The sequence below is a fragment of the Myotis daubentonii genome, chromosome 2 (genome assembly GCF_963259705.1).
Source record: "Myotis daubentonii chromosome 2, mMyoDau2.1, whole genome shotgun sequence".
In the NCBI taxonomy this organism is placed as follows: domain Eukaryota; kingdom Metazoa; phylum Chordata; class Mammalia; order Chiroptera; family Vespertilionidae; genus Myotis; species Myotis daubentonii.
The window spans coordinates 138,352,479-138,368,147 of record NC_081841.1 but is presented as its reverse complement, the minus strand read 5'-3'; the positions used below and the strand labels follow the sequence as shown (position 1 = coordinate 138,368,147).

At 40.7% G+C, this 15,669-nt stretch overlaps 1 protein-coding gene across 1 annotated transcript in view; it reads right to left on the bottom strand.

Moving 5' to 3' along the window:
• Positions 1 to 15,669, bottom strand: part of VWA8 (von Willebrand factor A domain containing 8) — a 411,100-nt gene that overhangs the window by 320,190 nt on the left and 75,241 nt on the right. Inside the window, exons 7-10 of the mRNA XM_059684720.1 lie at positions 15,347 to 15,396; positions 14,521 to 14,629; positions 10,200 to 10,304; positions 2,261 to 2,392 (exon numbers count right to left, since the gene is read on the bottom strand). Coding sequence (XP_059540703.1) covers positions 2,261 to 2,392; positions 10,200 to 10,304; positions 14,521 to 14,629; positions 15,347 to 15,396 — 396 coding nt within the window. The remainder of the gene's footprint in view (positions 1 to 2,260; positions 2,393 to 10,199; positions 10,305 to 14,520; positions 14,630 to 15,346; positions 15,397 to 15,669) is intronic.

The window sequence follows — 15,669 nt, the reverse complement described above, 5'->3', positions numbered from 1 at the left end:
TTCTTGCTCAATTCAATTCTATCCAGTGGTCGGCAAACTGCGGCTCGCGAGCCACATGTGGCTCTTTGGCCCCTTGAGTGTGGCTCTTCCTAAGCCTTAGGAGTACCCTAATTAAGTTAATAACAATGTACCTACCTATATAGTTTAAATGTAAAAAATTTGGCTCTCAAAAGAAATTTCAATCTTTGTACTGTTGATATTTGGCTGTGTTGACTAATTAGTTTGCCGACCACTGTTCTATACTCTTTTTGATATTTCAATAGAGCAGCAACTATTTTCTCATTCACAGATCTGATGATCATCAACCAACCTCCAAATCAATCATCCCTCTAAAATGAAAGCCCCATTCTGGCAGATATTTTCATAAGAATCATGTAATCTTCATCCTATTTATAACTTATAATAATAATGTCACTACTTGAGAATGAAGGTTTTTGTCCAAATCCCAGTTATAAGCACAGAATTTAAAATCAGTCCACTGGGACTCTCCAAAGTCACCAATGACCTGCTGACTTTTGAAATCCATGTCCATAAATCCTTTCCCACTCTTGTTTTAGTTAACCACTCAGAAGCATCTGTTCTTAAAATCTCTCCTCGAATCCCACATACCGATTTCCTATCTCCTCCTTATTAGTCTCCTATCAGAAGAAGATCTCCATGCTCTGCTGAGGACTCTGGGTTTAATCATACCATATACACATGAACCCTAAGGAACTGTAAGTTTGGAAGTGACAAGATCAGATTTGCATTTTAAAAAGATCAGCCTGGTGGTAACATAGAAGGCTAACTGGATGCGACTGGAGGCAATGAAGTTAGAAAACTATCACTAAAAGGAAGGAAATAATGAAACATTGCTCATACCTCATGTCTCTGGATTTACTGTTTAGAATGCCTATAATGTCCTTTCATCTTTCTACCCCTGGGCCACTGGAAAATTCTTATGTCATACTTCAAGACTTAGCTCAAGTCCCACCTCCTCTCTGAAACTTACTCTACTCCTGACTCCTTGTATTACTTCCTTCTCTATATCCCCATAACCATTACAGTGCAGTCCCTATTTATCTACCTCTATCCCTGACCATTAGCTTGGTGAGGTCATTCATCTGAAGGACACAGAAAGGTATAGTGGAAAATAATCCTGTCTAGAAGTCCCAGCTGTGATATTTCCTAGCTGGTGATCATGGGTGAATTGATTACTCTCTTTATATCAGTTTTCTAATCTGTAAAAGGGAGATAATAAAATTAACTCCAGGGTTACTGGGAGATTTAATAGCATAATATATACAAAGAGACAAATACAGTGACTAGTACACAGTAGCACTAGTATAGCCTAATACAGAGCCTAGGTCATAGTAGACATAATCAATGTTCAGTTTGATGAATGAGTAAAACAGTAACATGAATAAGTATTAATGATATCACATTAAAACACAACAAAAAGTCTATAATTAAAGTTTGGTCTGTCACAACATAAGAAGGCAAGCCTTTTCTTTCCTCTATTTATTTATAATTTATTTAAGTCAGGATTTTTTCCAAGTTGGGCTTCCTTGAGATAGTTTCCATCGCCTCTTAAGGTTCTTAGGGAGCTCAAAGAAAGGGTTAGAAAGGATGGTAGAGCAAGCAAATGGAGCTCTATGACCAAGTATCATTCCCCTCCTCTGAAAACTGTTCACTAGAACAGCTCTTCTTTCAACTGTCCCATGTAGTTAACAAAAATTTTATTTAAAAAGTATTCCCTAGCTGCTAAAATTTGTTTGAAAAGACTGACTTTCTTACTAAGGACTCCAACTACAAAATGCTTTCATTAATCAACACTTAATTTCATTTTCTCAGAGGTCAACTTTTGCTTTTAATAAAAGGCTATCCATATGTTTCTCCTGAACTTTTCCAGTTTAAAACATACATGACATAGATAAATATAGATACAGCTATGTAGATGCTATAGAGCCAAAGAATAATAATAAGGGGATCATACACCCAATGTAGGTCATAAAAATAGGCAGAACCAGGCACATCTTAGAAAGTATAAACTCTGGCCCTGGACAGTGTAGCTCAGGTGGTTGGAGCATCATCTCATATACCTAAAGGTGGCAGGTTTGATTCTGGTCAAGGCATATACCCAAGTTGCAGGTTGTTCAATCCCCGGGCTTGGTGCTTATGAGAGGCAACCAATTGATGTTTCTCACACTGATGTTTCTCTCTCTCCCCTTTCCTCTCTCTTAAATCAATATTTTTTAAAGTATAAACTCTGACTCATTACCTTAATGGTCACCTCTTTTCCTGCAATCCGGACAGTAACAGAAGCTTGGGAGATGTGATTTTCAGTCATCCTTTCCACTCTCACAATCTCTTCAGGAAGCAAAGAGCTTCTTGAATCTTGGAGTTCAAAGCGCTGTAAAATTACAAGAAAATCATGGACTTTTCATTTTAGTATTAATGTTGAATATCTTGAAGATTCTGTCTTAGAACTGTAACTCACTCTACATTATAAAGGTAGAGGTAAAAAAATTAAAGAGAATTTTTTTCCTATTTTCATGAATACCATTCTACTTACGCCAATTACTAAAAGTGATATGAAAATAGTCCCCAAATTTTACTAAGGACAGGAAATGGAATTATTGAATTTCTGACTGGTAGAAGTTTGCAGCCTACATTTCTTGATAATAAAAATGTCCAGTTTCCTAGAAAGGGATGATGAAACTCATGAAAACATGTAAAGTAAAATAAGGCCTGTATCAGTTGATTTCTTAAATAAACTGACCTGAAATTCATGAAACCGGAATTTCCTAGACATAATTCTGCTGTTTGTATGTGTGGTTAGCTTAACTGATTACAATGAATTAAACAACTAATCTTCCACAGTATTTGGCACAGTGCCTTCTACAGTGTAGGTTCTCAATATTATCAAACTGGATTTAAAAGGCTAATACCACTGACTCTTTCTCCATGTGGGCCAATTAGCAATGCTCTAACTTGGTGATACCCCCTAGTTATGTAAAAAAGGCACAGAGAAAACACAAATAAGTATATGAAAAATGAGAATACTAATTTAAAATTAATTAAATACTATGGCCTACTAATAACAGCATGTTCAATATGAAAAGCTTAATACATTTTAGTATTAAAGAGGCAGAAATAATTGCTCCCCCAATCCAACCATAACATTATCACTACAGTGAAAGATTGAACCTCAATGAAAGAATAGATCACCACTTACTCAACAGAATGACACAACCCAAGAAAATAGATTTTTTAAAAGAAAATTATCTTCAACCTCAACATTCTAAACATAGCAGACTAGTTCAAATCTTCGTTTGGTATCATAAGTATTTAAGACAATCACTCACTCTTTTCCCCAAACCTAAGAAAAGTTATCTGTTAGTGCTACTACACAGAGTAAGTTTTACACTTTATACATTCTATATATGCAAATGCCCATAGTATCACATAATTTGGTAGGAACTGCTTCCATGTCATAGGCATATGACAATTATTGACACTTCAAGTTCTTGCAAAAAATTACACTGTATTTTGAAGGAGATTTAATAGGACAGGAATAAGACCTTAGCCAAGTGTTTAAATTCATGAGAGTTTAGAACCTAGAGACATTACATTCTAAGAAAACAAACATATGTACTTAAAGGTATGTTTTTACCCCACCTATAATACGGTCAGTCTAAGTAAGTGTTTCTCAACCTGTGGGTCGTGAGCCCTTTGGGGGTTGAACGACCCTTTCACAGGGGTGTCGCCTAAGACCATCGGAAAACACATATATTGTATCTGTGATTAATTACTATGCTTTAATTATGTTCAATTTGTAACAATGGAATTGGGGGTCACCACAACATGAGGAACTATATTAAAGGGTTGCGGCATTAGGAAGGTTGAGAACCACTGGTCTAAGTTAATATAGGATTGATGTCAGAGCACTTATATTCCAGAAATGAAACTAATGCCTTGAACCATTTGCTAAACTGGTTACATCATTATAAATAATTCAAGCTAAAATATTTCAGTAGGATAATAATAGTAGGCTAGAATAAACTAAGATAGTAAAAGAACTCAAGTTGAAAGGTGAATTACCATTGCCAGCATAGGAAATTTAGAAGACTGTTGATCAAAAAGGCAACTGAGGAGTAAAATCCTATGTAATAAAAGCCTAATATGCTGTATCAAGTGTCCGGTTGGCCATTCAACCAAAGCGTAATCTCTATATATAAAAGTCTAATGTGCAAAATGTCTCCTCAGGAGTTCAACCAAGCGGGAGTTCAATCACTCGCTATGATGTGCGCTGACCAACAGTGGGCAGCGCAGAACGAAGGTAGGCCCAGGTCGGTAGCCAGGGAAGGGAGGCCCCTGCTGGCAGCTGGCAGCCGCTAGGGACCCTACCCATGCACGAATTTCGTGCACTAGGCCTCTAGTATGCTAATAATATGCTAAGGCCACTCAACAGCTCGCTATGATGTGCACTGACCACCAGGGGGCAGACAGTCAACCGGTCGACAGATCACTATGATGTGCACTGACCACCAGGGGGCAGACGCTCCGACTGGTAGGTTAGCTTGCTGCTGGGGGTCTGACTGATGGGGACTGAGCAAGACAGGCCAAACACGCTCTGGAGCCCTCCCACGGTCCCTTCCCGGCTGGCCAACCTCCCATGTCTCTCCCCGGCCCCAACGGTGCACTGGTAGGGTCTTTCGGCCTGGCCTGAACCCTCTCGCAATCTGGGACCCCTCGAGGGATGTCGGAGAGCCAATTTCAGCCTGATGCCACAGGCCAGGCCAAGGGACCCCACTGGTGTACAAATTCGTGTACTGGGCCTGTAGTAGATATATAATTATTATAGGCCACATCTTAGCAAGATGTAGAAAACCAAGTTTATTTACTTTATCATTTTATATTAATGACTATTTCCTGTGAAACATTGAATTTCAATTAAACAAACAGTACCAATGTGTTTTTGTTACACTTTCTTTGGGATTACATTATTTGAACTGTGAAGTATCTACACTAATAAAAGAGAAACATGCAAATTGGTGTCACTCCACTACGTTCACCAGCCAATCAGATGAGTATGCAAATTAACCCAACAAAGATGGCGGTTAATTTGAATACATAGGCACCCAGCAGCCTGGGTCCTGGGAACATCATTGGCACCCAGGTCACTCCGAGGTGCCCCCATGTGGGCCCTGAGCAGCATAGGAAGGGCCTGAGCCAGGGGGCTCCTGGGCAGGGGCAGAGAAGGCCATCGGAGCTGCGGGGGGGTGGGGGGGCCCTGCCTAAGCTTAAAGCCTCGGCCAGAGGCATTATGCCTGGGCGGGGGTTGGAGTCGGTGATGGGGAAGATGGGGGTCCCCTGCCCAGGCCTGACGCCTAGGCCAGAGGCGTCAGGCCTGGGCGGGGGGCAGAGCTGGCGATCAGAGGGGTCTGGGGCTCCCCTGCCCAGGTTGACGCCTGGTTCAGAGGCGTCAGGCCTGGGCGGGGGGCAGAGCTGGCGATCAGAGGGGTCTGGGGCTCCCCTGCCCAGGTTGACGCCTGGTTCAGAGGCGTCAGGCCTGGGCAAGGGGCAGATCCAGCAATCGGAGGGTGATGGGGATCAACACCTCTGGCTGAGGCGTCAGGCCTGGGCGGGGGGGGCCGAGCTGGAGATCGGTGTGAACTACAGAGGAAACACCTTTTCTGACTGCTCATTGGCTAAGCTCCCTGTATGCCACTGGTAATATTCTTAGTAACTTGGGTAATAAAAATCCAAAAAGGTGATCTAGGTTTTTCACCACACTCCTGGCAAAAAAAAAAAAGGAAGGTCTGCTGCTGGAGGGCTAAGAAATGTCATATTCTGCCCTAGCCAGTTTGGCTCAGTGGATAATGCCTCAGCCTGCTGACCACAGGGTCTGGGTTAAATTCTGACCAAGGGCATGTACCTAGGTTGCAGGCTCCTTCCTGGCTGGGCCCAGGTCAGGGCTCATGCAGGAGGCAACCAATCATAGTGTTCCTCTCACTTTGATGTTTCTCTCTGTCTTTCCCTTTCTCTTCCACATTCTCTAAAAATCAATGGAAACATATCCTCAGGTGAGGATAAAAAAATAATAAAGAAATGCCATATCCTATGAAAGACACATCTTGAAAATGCCTAAAGAAAGTTGTCATTTTTTCATGGTGAAGGGACTGGAGTCCGTGTTGATGAAAAAACCTTGGTGGCTGTGGTGACTGGCAATGGCTGCAGCAGCGGGGTGATGGGGCTAGTGCCTCCCCCTGATCAGACCGGTTGCCTCCCACAAAGGGAGGCCAGACTGCGGCTTAGGCCCGCACCCCAAGGGGAGCAGGCCTAAGCCATCAGTAGAACATCCCCTGAGGGCTCCCAGTATGTGAGAGGAGGCAGGCTGGGCTGAGGGCCCCCCTGCCCCCAGTGCACGAATTTCATGCACCGGGCCCCTAGTAATTAAATAAAAGGAAATGTAAATCACAAGGATGTTGGTCTGCAAGGCCTCCATATTCACCTTCACAATTCCCAATCCTGACCCACCAAGCTATTTATTTTCTTCATACCCTTTTCTAAGCTTTTGAGCACTAACAGAGAAAATCACCATACCATATTGTCTGGCTACTGAATAAATATGATGTAGCCTCCAGTCTCTGCTGGGCTCTTCCCAAAGCCCTTTAGCAACTGATATAAACCATTACTTTTCTCCTTAGGAGTCTATCTGAACTCATTCATCCCTGTCTCAGCAGGTAATCTAGTTGCTTCTGCCACCCACATCAGAGCCTTCAGGCACATATACCTTCACACTTCACAAGAATATTAACCCCATTAGAGTAATATCAAAATGTATCTATTTGGTTCACTCTAAATCTCCAGAACCTAGAATCAGATACAAAGAACATAGTCAATGGTCAGGAAAGATTTGTTAAACAAATAAACAAATTAAATTATTTTTCCTTCATCCTCAAAATCATCTACATTTTCATCAATGCTTAATTCTTTCCCACTGTCTCAGTAAAAAGGACTTCTCCTTTCATTATGAGTTGATGGAAAAATCAGTAGAAGTCTACTTTCTCCATCTCAGTTTATGATCATTCCAGTTGCTAGGTACAAAATATGTTTTCCACTATTCCAAATCAGGGTACAATGATGCTCTGGAAATGTCCTTTCCTGCCTCCCCCAGACCATATTTCTATAAGTATTTTCCATGCTATCCACAGATTTTGTCCCCTTTTCCTATAAAGTCATTTGTCTCCCCATTCCAAGAAACAAACAAAAAGCCATTTCTTAATTCTACATCATCCTTGAGTGACCCACCACCTATTTGTTTCTGCTCACCATCAAACTTATTTTACAAGTAAGTAAATAATCACTGTTTCAGCTTCCTCATTTCTGAGTTACTATTTGGCCCACTAATTTATGGCTTACAATCCCACCAGTCTATTTGCCCTGCTCCTGGTAAGTCAACCAATAATATCCTATTTACCAAATTAAATAAATTACTTTTCTTGTTTTACTGTTTCCTCCTTCTCAGTCTCTCTTGCAGGTCCTTCTTCACTACCTGAGCAGTCCATGTTAGGTTACTTTAAAAGTGGATCTTTTACATTTCCTACCTATGTTCACTTTGTAAATAATCTTATCCAGTTTGACTCCCACTTTTCTCTCTCCTAGAAATGCAGACTACTCTCTTTAACTCCTGATTTGTATATGCAACTGCCCCTTGACATTTCCACTTGCATTTTAAATTCAATAAACACAAGACTCAGGTCTTGATCTTCCTCCCATGTTCTCTATCTCCAACTTTATCATTCCAGGTGCTCAGTCCAAAAAGCTTGAAATTATCCTTAACTCTTTGTCTCAACCTTACTTCCAATTCTTCAGCATATCACATTCTATCTTCAAAATACGACCCAAAAGCAACCACTTCTTACCAAGCTCAACGATGGTCAAAGCCACACTCTCTTAACTAGATTACCACAACAACCTACCAACTGTTTTTTCCCTGCTTTCACCCTTACTCTCCACCGTCTACTCACTTTTTAGTAACTTGAGTGAGCCTGTTAATAGGTTCAGTTTAAGAGCTTCCTATGTTCAAAATCTTATAATGACACTAGTTCATGGACAATGAAAGGAAATTAATTAGAAGAAATATTTTAATATCACTATCTTCCCTTTTTCTATAATAGAAGTGTCAACCAAATTCAATCTGAAGTCATTTTCAAGGTCCACCATTTCTTACTTCTTTTCAGTCAGGTCAAGTTTCTAAGTTTTCTAAATCTCCATTTTCTGGCTAATGAAAAGAAAATAGGATTCCACTGAGTCTCCTATCTACCTACTCTAGGACTTCTGTGAGGATCAAATAAGATGGGGCATGGAAAAATGCTTCACAGACATTTGGTTAAAGTGTAAAATGTTTCCACCTGGCTATAAAGCAAGTCGTGTTCCTGGGCTGAATAAACTCCAAGGAGGCTAGTTGCTAGGGAGAGGAAGCTGGGCGTTGCTATGTGACATCATTACCCGGCGCCCACAGCCATTTCTGGGCTGGGCTATGGACCGCGTTTTGCACCATGGGGTCTCAGTAGCATCAGCTGTGATTTGGTAAGGTGTCACTCCGGGGTGGTGGCGGAGCCTGTGTCCCACTTGGGGGAAGCCAAGAGTTGCTTTGTGGATGCCAGGTCCACAGTGCCATTTATTATTAAACTAGAGGCCCGGTGAATGAAATTCATGCATGGGGGTGGGGGGTGTCCCCTCAGCCGACCTGTGCCCTCTTGCAGTCTGGGACCACTCTTGTCACTCTGAGGTGGTAGAGGGGCCTGTGTCCCACTTGGGGGAAGCCAAGGGTGGCTTTGCTGGCACCAGGTCCGTGGTACCATTTCTCTGTAAATGGCCAGTGTGCATCAAGGCAGCTCCTGCGTTGAGTGTCTGGCCCCTGGTGATCAGTGCACATCATAGCGACCAGTCGGATGGTCGGACACTTAGCATATTAGCCTTTTATATATATAGATTCTATCTCATTCAAACTGAAGGCAATAACCTATAAAGCCCCACATGATCTAATATCCTTTACCTAGTGACCTCATGTCCTCCTCACCTCTTTTTCCCTCACCCTGCCCCCCCTCACACTGTCCTTTGCTATTCATAAGATACCCTAAGAGTGCTCCTGCCTCAGGGCTTTTACTTTGATTATTCCTTCTCCTTCAAAAGCTTTCCTCCCAAAAATGGAGCTCCCATTTGACCCAGTAATCCCAACCCCTAGAAATATATCCCAAGAAATAAGAAACACCAATCAGAAAGGATATATGCACCCCTAAGTTCACAGCAGCACAATTCACCATAGCTAAGATTTGGAAACAGCCTAAGTGCCCATCATCAGATGAGTGGATTAAAAAACTGTGGTACATCTAAGTACACAACAGAATACTACGCCGCTATAAAAATGAAGGAACTTTTACCATTTGCAACAACATGGATGGAACTGGAGAGCATTATGCTAAGTGAAATAAGCCAGTCAGAGAAAGATAAATATCACATGATCTCACTCAAATGTGGGATATAATGATCAACATAATTTGATGAACAAGAATAGATCCAGAGATAAATGGCAGGGGAGGGGGCGGTTAGAGAGCAACCAAAGGACTTGTATGCATGCATATTAGCATAACCAATGGACACAGACACTGGGGCAGTGGGGCTTGCCTGGGGTGGGAATGGCTGGGGGAGTGGGGTCAAGCAGGAAAAAAGGAGATATATGTAAAACTTTAGACAAAAAAAAAAAAGAGAGAGAGAGAAACAAAAACTAAAAAAATGAGTTCATACCAATTTCTCCAATTCCAGTATAATACCACAGGGTTCTTTCATCCTCCCTTTCTGTTTATAAATTCCTGCTCCAACAGTGAAAAATGCAGATCTTATTCTCCTCAATATATTCACTTATTTGTTCAATTGATTTACATATTTACTCAGTATAACAAATCTCCCAGCCACACCAGCCACCTCAATGCTTGCTGCCCCCATCTTTGGCATGCCAATACCCCTATGCCTACAAAGTAAGAAAAGGGAAAGGAAGAGACAGAAAAGTAGGAAAGGAGAAAGGAAGAGATGGGAAGAAGGTAGAAAAGAGAAGGGAAGGGAAGGGGGAGTGGGTGGGATAGGTGAAGGGTAAGGAAAAGAGAAAGGGAAAGGGAAAAGGAAAAGGAAAGGGAAAGGGAGAAGATACTTACTTTTAAAACATCTTCCACAGCCATCTTCCCTTCCTGTCCTAGTAAAATAGTGTACGGGTAAAGCCAGTGGATTGCATGTTTGATTGACATCATAGGAAAGGAATTCTATTTAGGAGCAAAAACATGTATGAGTGAGGAACATCTAAAATAAATTTGAAAAATTATCCAAAATGTACATATGATATTAAAATTACCTTATAAACAATAACCAATATGGTACTCATATTTCCCAAAAGTCTACATAAGCAAATATTCAGTATTTCTTCTTTTCTTCCTGTTCCACTCCCTTTCCTTTGGTAAGCTCTCCCACACCCATCTTTCAGTTACCATTTATGTGTTGATGACTTCCTTGTTTATATCCCTAGTCCTAACCTCTTTCTTGAACTCTAGACTTGAACTCTCAATTGCACATTAGACATGACTATATGAATATCCCATTGTCCCCCATTCAGCATGTCTGAAACTACATGTCTGAACACATCTACCTACCCTACTTGTCCCAAACTCCCTTCTCCTCTATCTTTATTCCTAATCTTAATTAATCTCATCCACATTCACCTAGCTTCAAAGTTATAAATTGCTTTCTCAATTCAGTTCACCTTACTTTTAAAAGTCTATTAACAGAGACAATTAGAGAAAACTTAGTATAGACCCTCTATTAGATGATATAGAATTGTTGTTAATATGATAATGGTGTTTGGTTATGTAAGAGAATGTCCTAATTCTGAGAAGTTGCATACTGAAGTATTAAGAATATTAACTGTTGTGGCCCTAACCGGTTTGACTCAGTGGATAGAGCATTGGCCTGCGGACTGAAGGGTCCCGGGTTCGATTCCAGTCAAGGGCATGTACCTCGGTTGCAGGCACATCCCCAGTAGGGGGTGTGCAGGAGGCAGCTGATCGATGTTTCTCTCTCATCAATGTTTCTAACTCTCGATCCCTCTCCCTTCCTCTCTGTAAAAAATCAATAACATATATTTAAAAATAAAGAAAGAAAAAAGAAAACTCACAAAAAAACAAAAGAAAAGGGCCTAGCTGGGTCTGTAAAAGTGACGAAGTTGGGACGCTTTAAAAAAAAAAAAAAAAAAAAAGAATGTTAACTGTTGTGTACTTTCAAATGGTCCAGGAAAAAAAAAAAAAAAAATCAGAGAGCAAGCAAATGTGGCAATATGTTAACAATTGATGATTCTAGTTGAAGGAATTAGAGATTTTCATTTTAATATTTTTAACCCTTTTTAGATTTAAGAATTGTCCAAGTAAAAAGTTCTGAGCAAAAACAAAAAGAATGAAAAGTAAAAGACATAATAAAAAGGATAAGAAAAACTGTTCTAGATGTATAGAACAATGTGAGCAATACCTGGGAAACCTAACTCACCAACTCTCAGGAAATATAAAATAAATTGCAACATAAGTTTTAAAAATGTCTCATCTAGGTGGTATCTCATTGTGACTTTAATTCTGATTAGTGACATTGAGCATCTTTGCATATCTATTGGCCACCTGTATGTCCTCTTTGGAGCAGTGTCTATTCAGGTCTATTGCCCATTTTTTTAAAAAGAAATATATTTTATTGATTTTTTACAGAGAGGAAGGGAGAGAGATAGAGACTTAGAAACATCGATGAGAGAGAAACATCGATCAGCTGCCTCCTGCACATCTCCTACTGGGGATATGCCCGCAACCCAGGTACATGCCCTTGACCGGAATCGAACCTGGGACCTTTCAGTCCGCAGGCCGACGCTCTATCCACTGAGCCAAACCGGTTTCGGCTATTGCCCATTTTTTAATTGGATTGTTTGTCTTCCTGGTATTGAGTTGTATGAGTTTTTTATATATTTTGGAAATTAACTCCTTATCAGATGTATCATTGTCAAATATGTTCTCCCATTCAGTGGGCTCCCTTTTCATTTTGTTGATGGTTTCTTTTGCTGTGCTGAAGCTTTTTAGTTTGATGTAATCCCATTTCTTTATTTTTTCCTTTGTTTCCCTTGCCGTAGGATGCAAATTAAAACCACAATGAGCTATCACTTAGCACCTGTCAGAATGGCTACCATCAATAAACCAACAAACAAGTGCTGGCAAGGATGTGGTGAAAAGGGACGCATGCACTGTTGGTGGGAATGCAAACTAGTGCAGCCATTGTGGAAAATAGTATGGCGTTTCCTCAAAAAAATTAAAAATGGAAGTGCCTTTTGACCTAGTGATACCACTTCTGAGAATATATCCTAAGAATCCCAAGACACCAATTCAAAAGAATATCCGCACCCCCATGTTCATAGCAGCATTATTTACAACTAGAGGGCTGGTGCATGAAAATTCCTGCTCTTGGGGGGGTGGGGGAGGGTGGGGAGGGTACCTCATCCTGGCCTGAGCCCTCTTGCAGTCTGAGACCTCTCAGGGAATGTACACCTGCTGGCTTAGGAACCTTCCCCAAGGGATCGGGCCTAAGCTGCGCCAAAGGGATGCAGCTTAGGAGCCCTCAGGGGATGGCCAACTGATGGCTTAGACCTGCTCCCCATAGGGAGCTGCAGTCAGATATCTTGAGCACTGCCGAGGAGGCAGGAGAGACTCCCGCCACTGCTGCTGCACTCGCAACTGTCAGCTTGGCTTGTGGCTGAGTGGAACTCCCCCTGTGGGAGAGCACTGATCACCAGGTGGCAGCTCCTGCGTTGAGCATCTGATCCCTGGTGGTTAGTGTGCGTCATAGCGACCAGTCGTTCACAGTCGTTCGGCTATTAGGGTCAATTTGCATATTACCCTTTTATTATATAGGATAGCCAAATCTGCAAACAGGCCAAGTGCCCATCAGTAGATAAGTGGATCTGGAAATAGGCCAAGTGCCCATCAATAAATGGGGGGATAAAAAAAGTGGTGGTACATTTACACAATGGAATACTACTCAGCCGTAAATATAAAGAAATCTTAACTTTTGTGACAACATGGATGGACCTGGAGATTATTATGCTAATTGGAATAAGCCAGTCAGAGAAAGGCAAATACCATTGATCTCACTTATATGTGGTATCTAATAAACAAAATAAGTTGACGAACAAAAACAGTAGTATGGATATGAGGAACAGACTGACAGCTGTTAGAGGGAAGGGAGGAGGGAGACTGGATAAAAGTAGATGAAGAGATTAGCCAAAGAACTGATAGACATAGACAACAGTACAGTGATGACCAGAAGGAAGGGGGGTGGTGAAAGCTGGGTGGAAATGGGCAAAGTGGAAGAAAAATGGGGTCATCTGTAATAGTGTCGAGAATTAAAATAAACTTTTAAAAAAGATAAAAATAAATCAAATTAAAATGTCTCATCTAGGTGGTGTTCCCACTACCTCGAATTAGGCTCCTTGGCAGAGTCTCTCACTAACTATTTTAACAGTCTATATGCTCCCTGTGCATCCAGGCTCTCCCCATGCCTCCTCCTGCAAACAGAGGTATCTTCCTCCAACCTGTAAATGTACTTTTGCTCACCCCTGTATATCTGATTGCTACACACCTGGCCTACTTAATAATGTTTGATAGGCCACTTCTTCCATATAATAAAACCCAGACAACTTTATTCACCATGTAAGCACTTCATTCTAAGGTTCTAATCCCTCTCTTCACTACACAGGCTTGCTCTAGTGACACAACTTATTCTCCAAACATACCAGGCCCTTTTATAATTCAACACCCTTGTAAGTGCTGTTTCCTCTACCTGGAGGGCCTTTCCACCCTCCAGATACTACTGTCATGACTTTTTTATACTGTAGTGGACAATGTCACTGTTCCACCAAATCCTCCCAGATCTGTCCTTATCTTTTCTGTGCATCCAGCTTTCCCTTCAAGCATCCAGATGGTATAGGTCTCCCTCCGTCTTTTGAAGATGTCCCTTGAGCTCCTAGAGCTAGCTTTGCTCAAGCTGAGAGATTAGCTAGTGCCTGGGAACTTGTGTACTCTGGGACGACCATTTACCAATGACTGATGGTGCTAGAATGTGAAAGCCCCAGCTCCCTCACATCAGGTAGGGGCAAGTCTGAGTCACAACATACACTAGAGCATACCTCTGTGTGATCAGGCTAAAGTCTTTCTCTCTGTGGAATTTTCACTTGAGTTGCACCTCTACCTTCCCCCCTTTAAGACTGTAAGCTCTTTAAGGGCTCAGAACATACCATTGGTCTATGTCCAGTCTGCTGCACTGCACAATAAATTAATCCCAGTTCTGACAATATTTAAAAAGAATATGTCAAGCAGACTAAAGTGATGAATATCCAAGGATGAACTTTTAAATTCTTTGCTACATTTGGGTACACCAGTCGTTAATTTATTCTATACATACCAGGATTTGAACTGCAGCTGGTAAACTATCTAAAGGAAAATCTGGAAGTCCTAGAGTAGAAGATTCTTGGGAACAGAGTGTGGTAGCAAAAGACAAAAGCTGAGAAACTCTAGGGGAAAAAGATAAATGGCATTAAAATTTTATTCTAATAGTTTTCATATATAATATACACAAATATGTTAAATTTAAGAAAATGACATCTACTATAGATTATTAAGGAACAAGAGCTCCACATTAAAATACTCCATTTAAAACTCAGAAGATGATTAGATAACAGATCTGTTTCTGATATCCATGAAAATATGTTAAGTTTTTCATAACCTGGCAGCCTCACCTCACAATCTCAATCTAAACCTATCTCTAGCCACCAGCAGCTTTTTATAGCCTCAAAAATGAGACATACTCTCATATCCCATGCTTTTAAAAATATTCTTGGAATTCCTTAATTCCATTATCTATCTGGCAAAGCCTACTCATTCTTTAGGACCCATCTCAAATGCCAATGCCTTATGAAGTCCATAGAAACTCTCAACTACAATTTGAAAGTATTACCTTATTATACTGTGTTAAACTATTTTAAATATTCAAATTATCTTTAACCTCTTCTAGATGTTGAGTTTCTTACCATCAAATATCATGTCTTTACCATGATTTTTATCTTATTATCTTCTTTGTTATTTTTATCATCAGCACTTACCACAACTACTAAAAAATTCTTCAAAGAATTGTTGTCAAATGAACGAATGAATCAATCAATGGGCAATACAAATTCAATGTTAAGTGTCCAGATATTTACATAAAAATATGTAATGTATAGCTGACTTACTTTTCAGCAGAAACATTGGATCCAACAGAATATAACAGTTGAAGTTGGTCCTAAAATACATAGAAACATCAAGACAATTAATAAGGAGTATAATGGATTAAGTACAAATGTTTTCTAAACAATCCAACCTTTGAATTAATCAGACACTAAGTAATTAAGAGGAAAAAATAACTTACTGATACATTTCATTTTCTAAAAAAAGTAACCTTCTTAAAAAATCACAGCTCTGGTTCACATTGCTCAGTGGTTAGTGTCAGTCTGCAGACCAAAGGGCTACAGGTTTGATTCCAGGTCAAGGGCATGTACCAGGGTTGCAGGTTAGT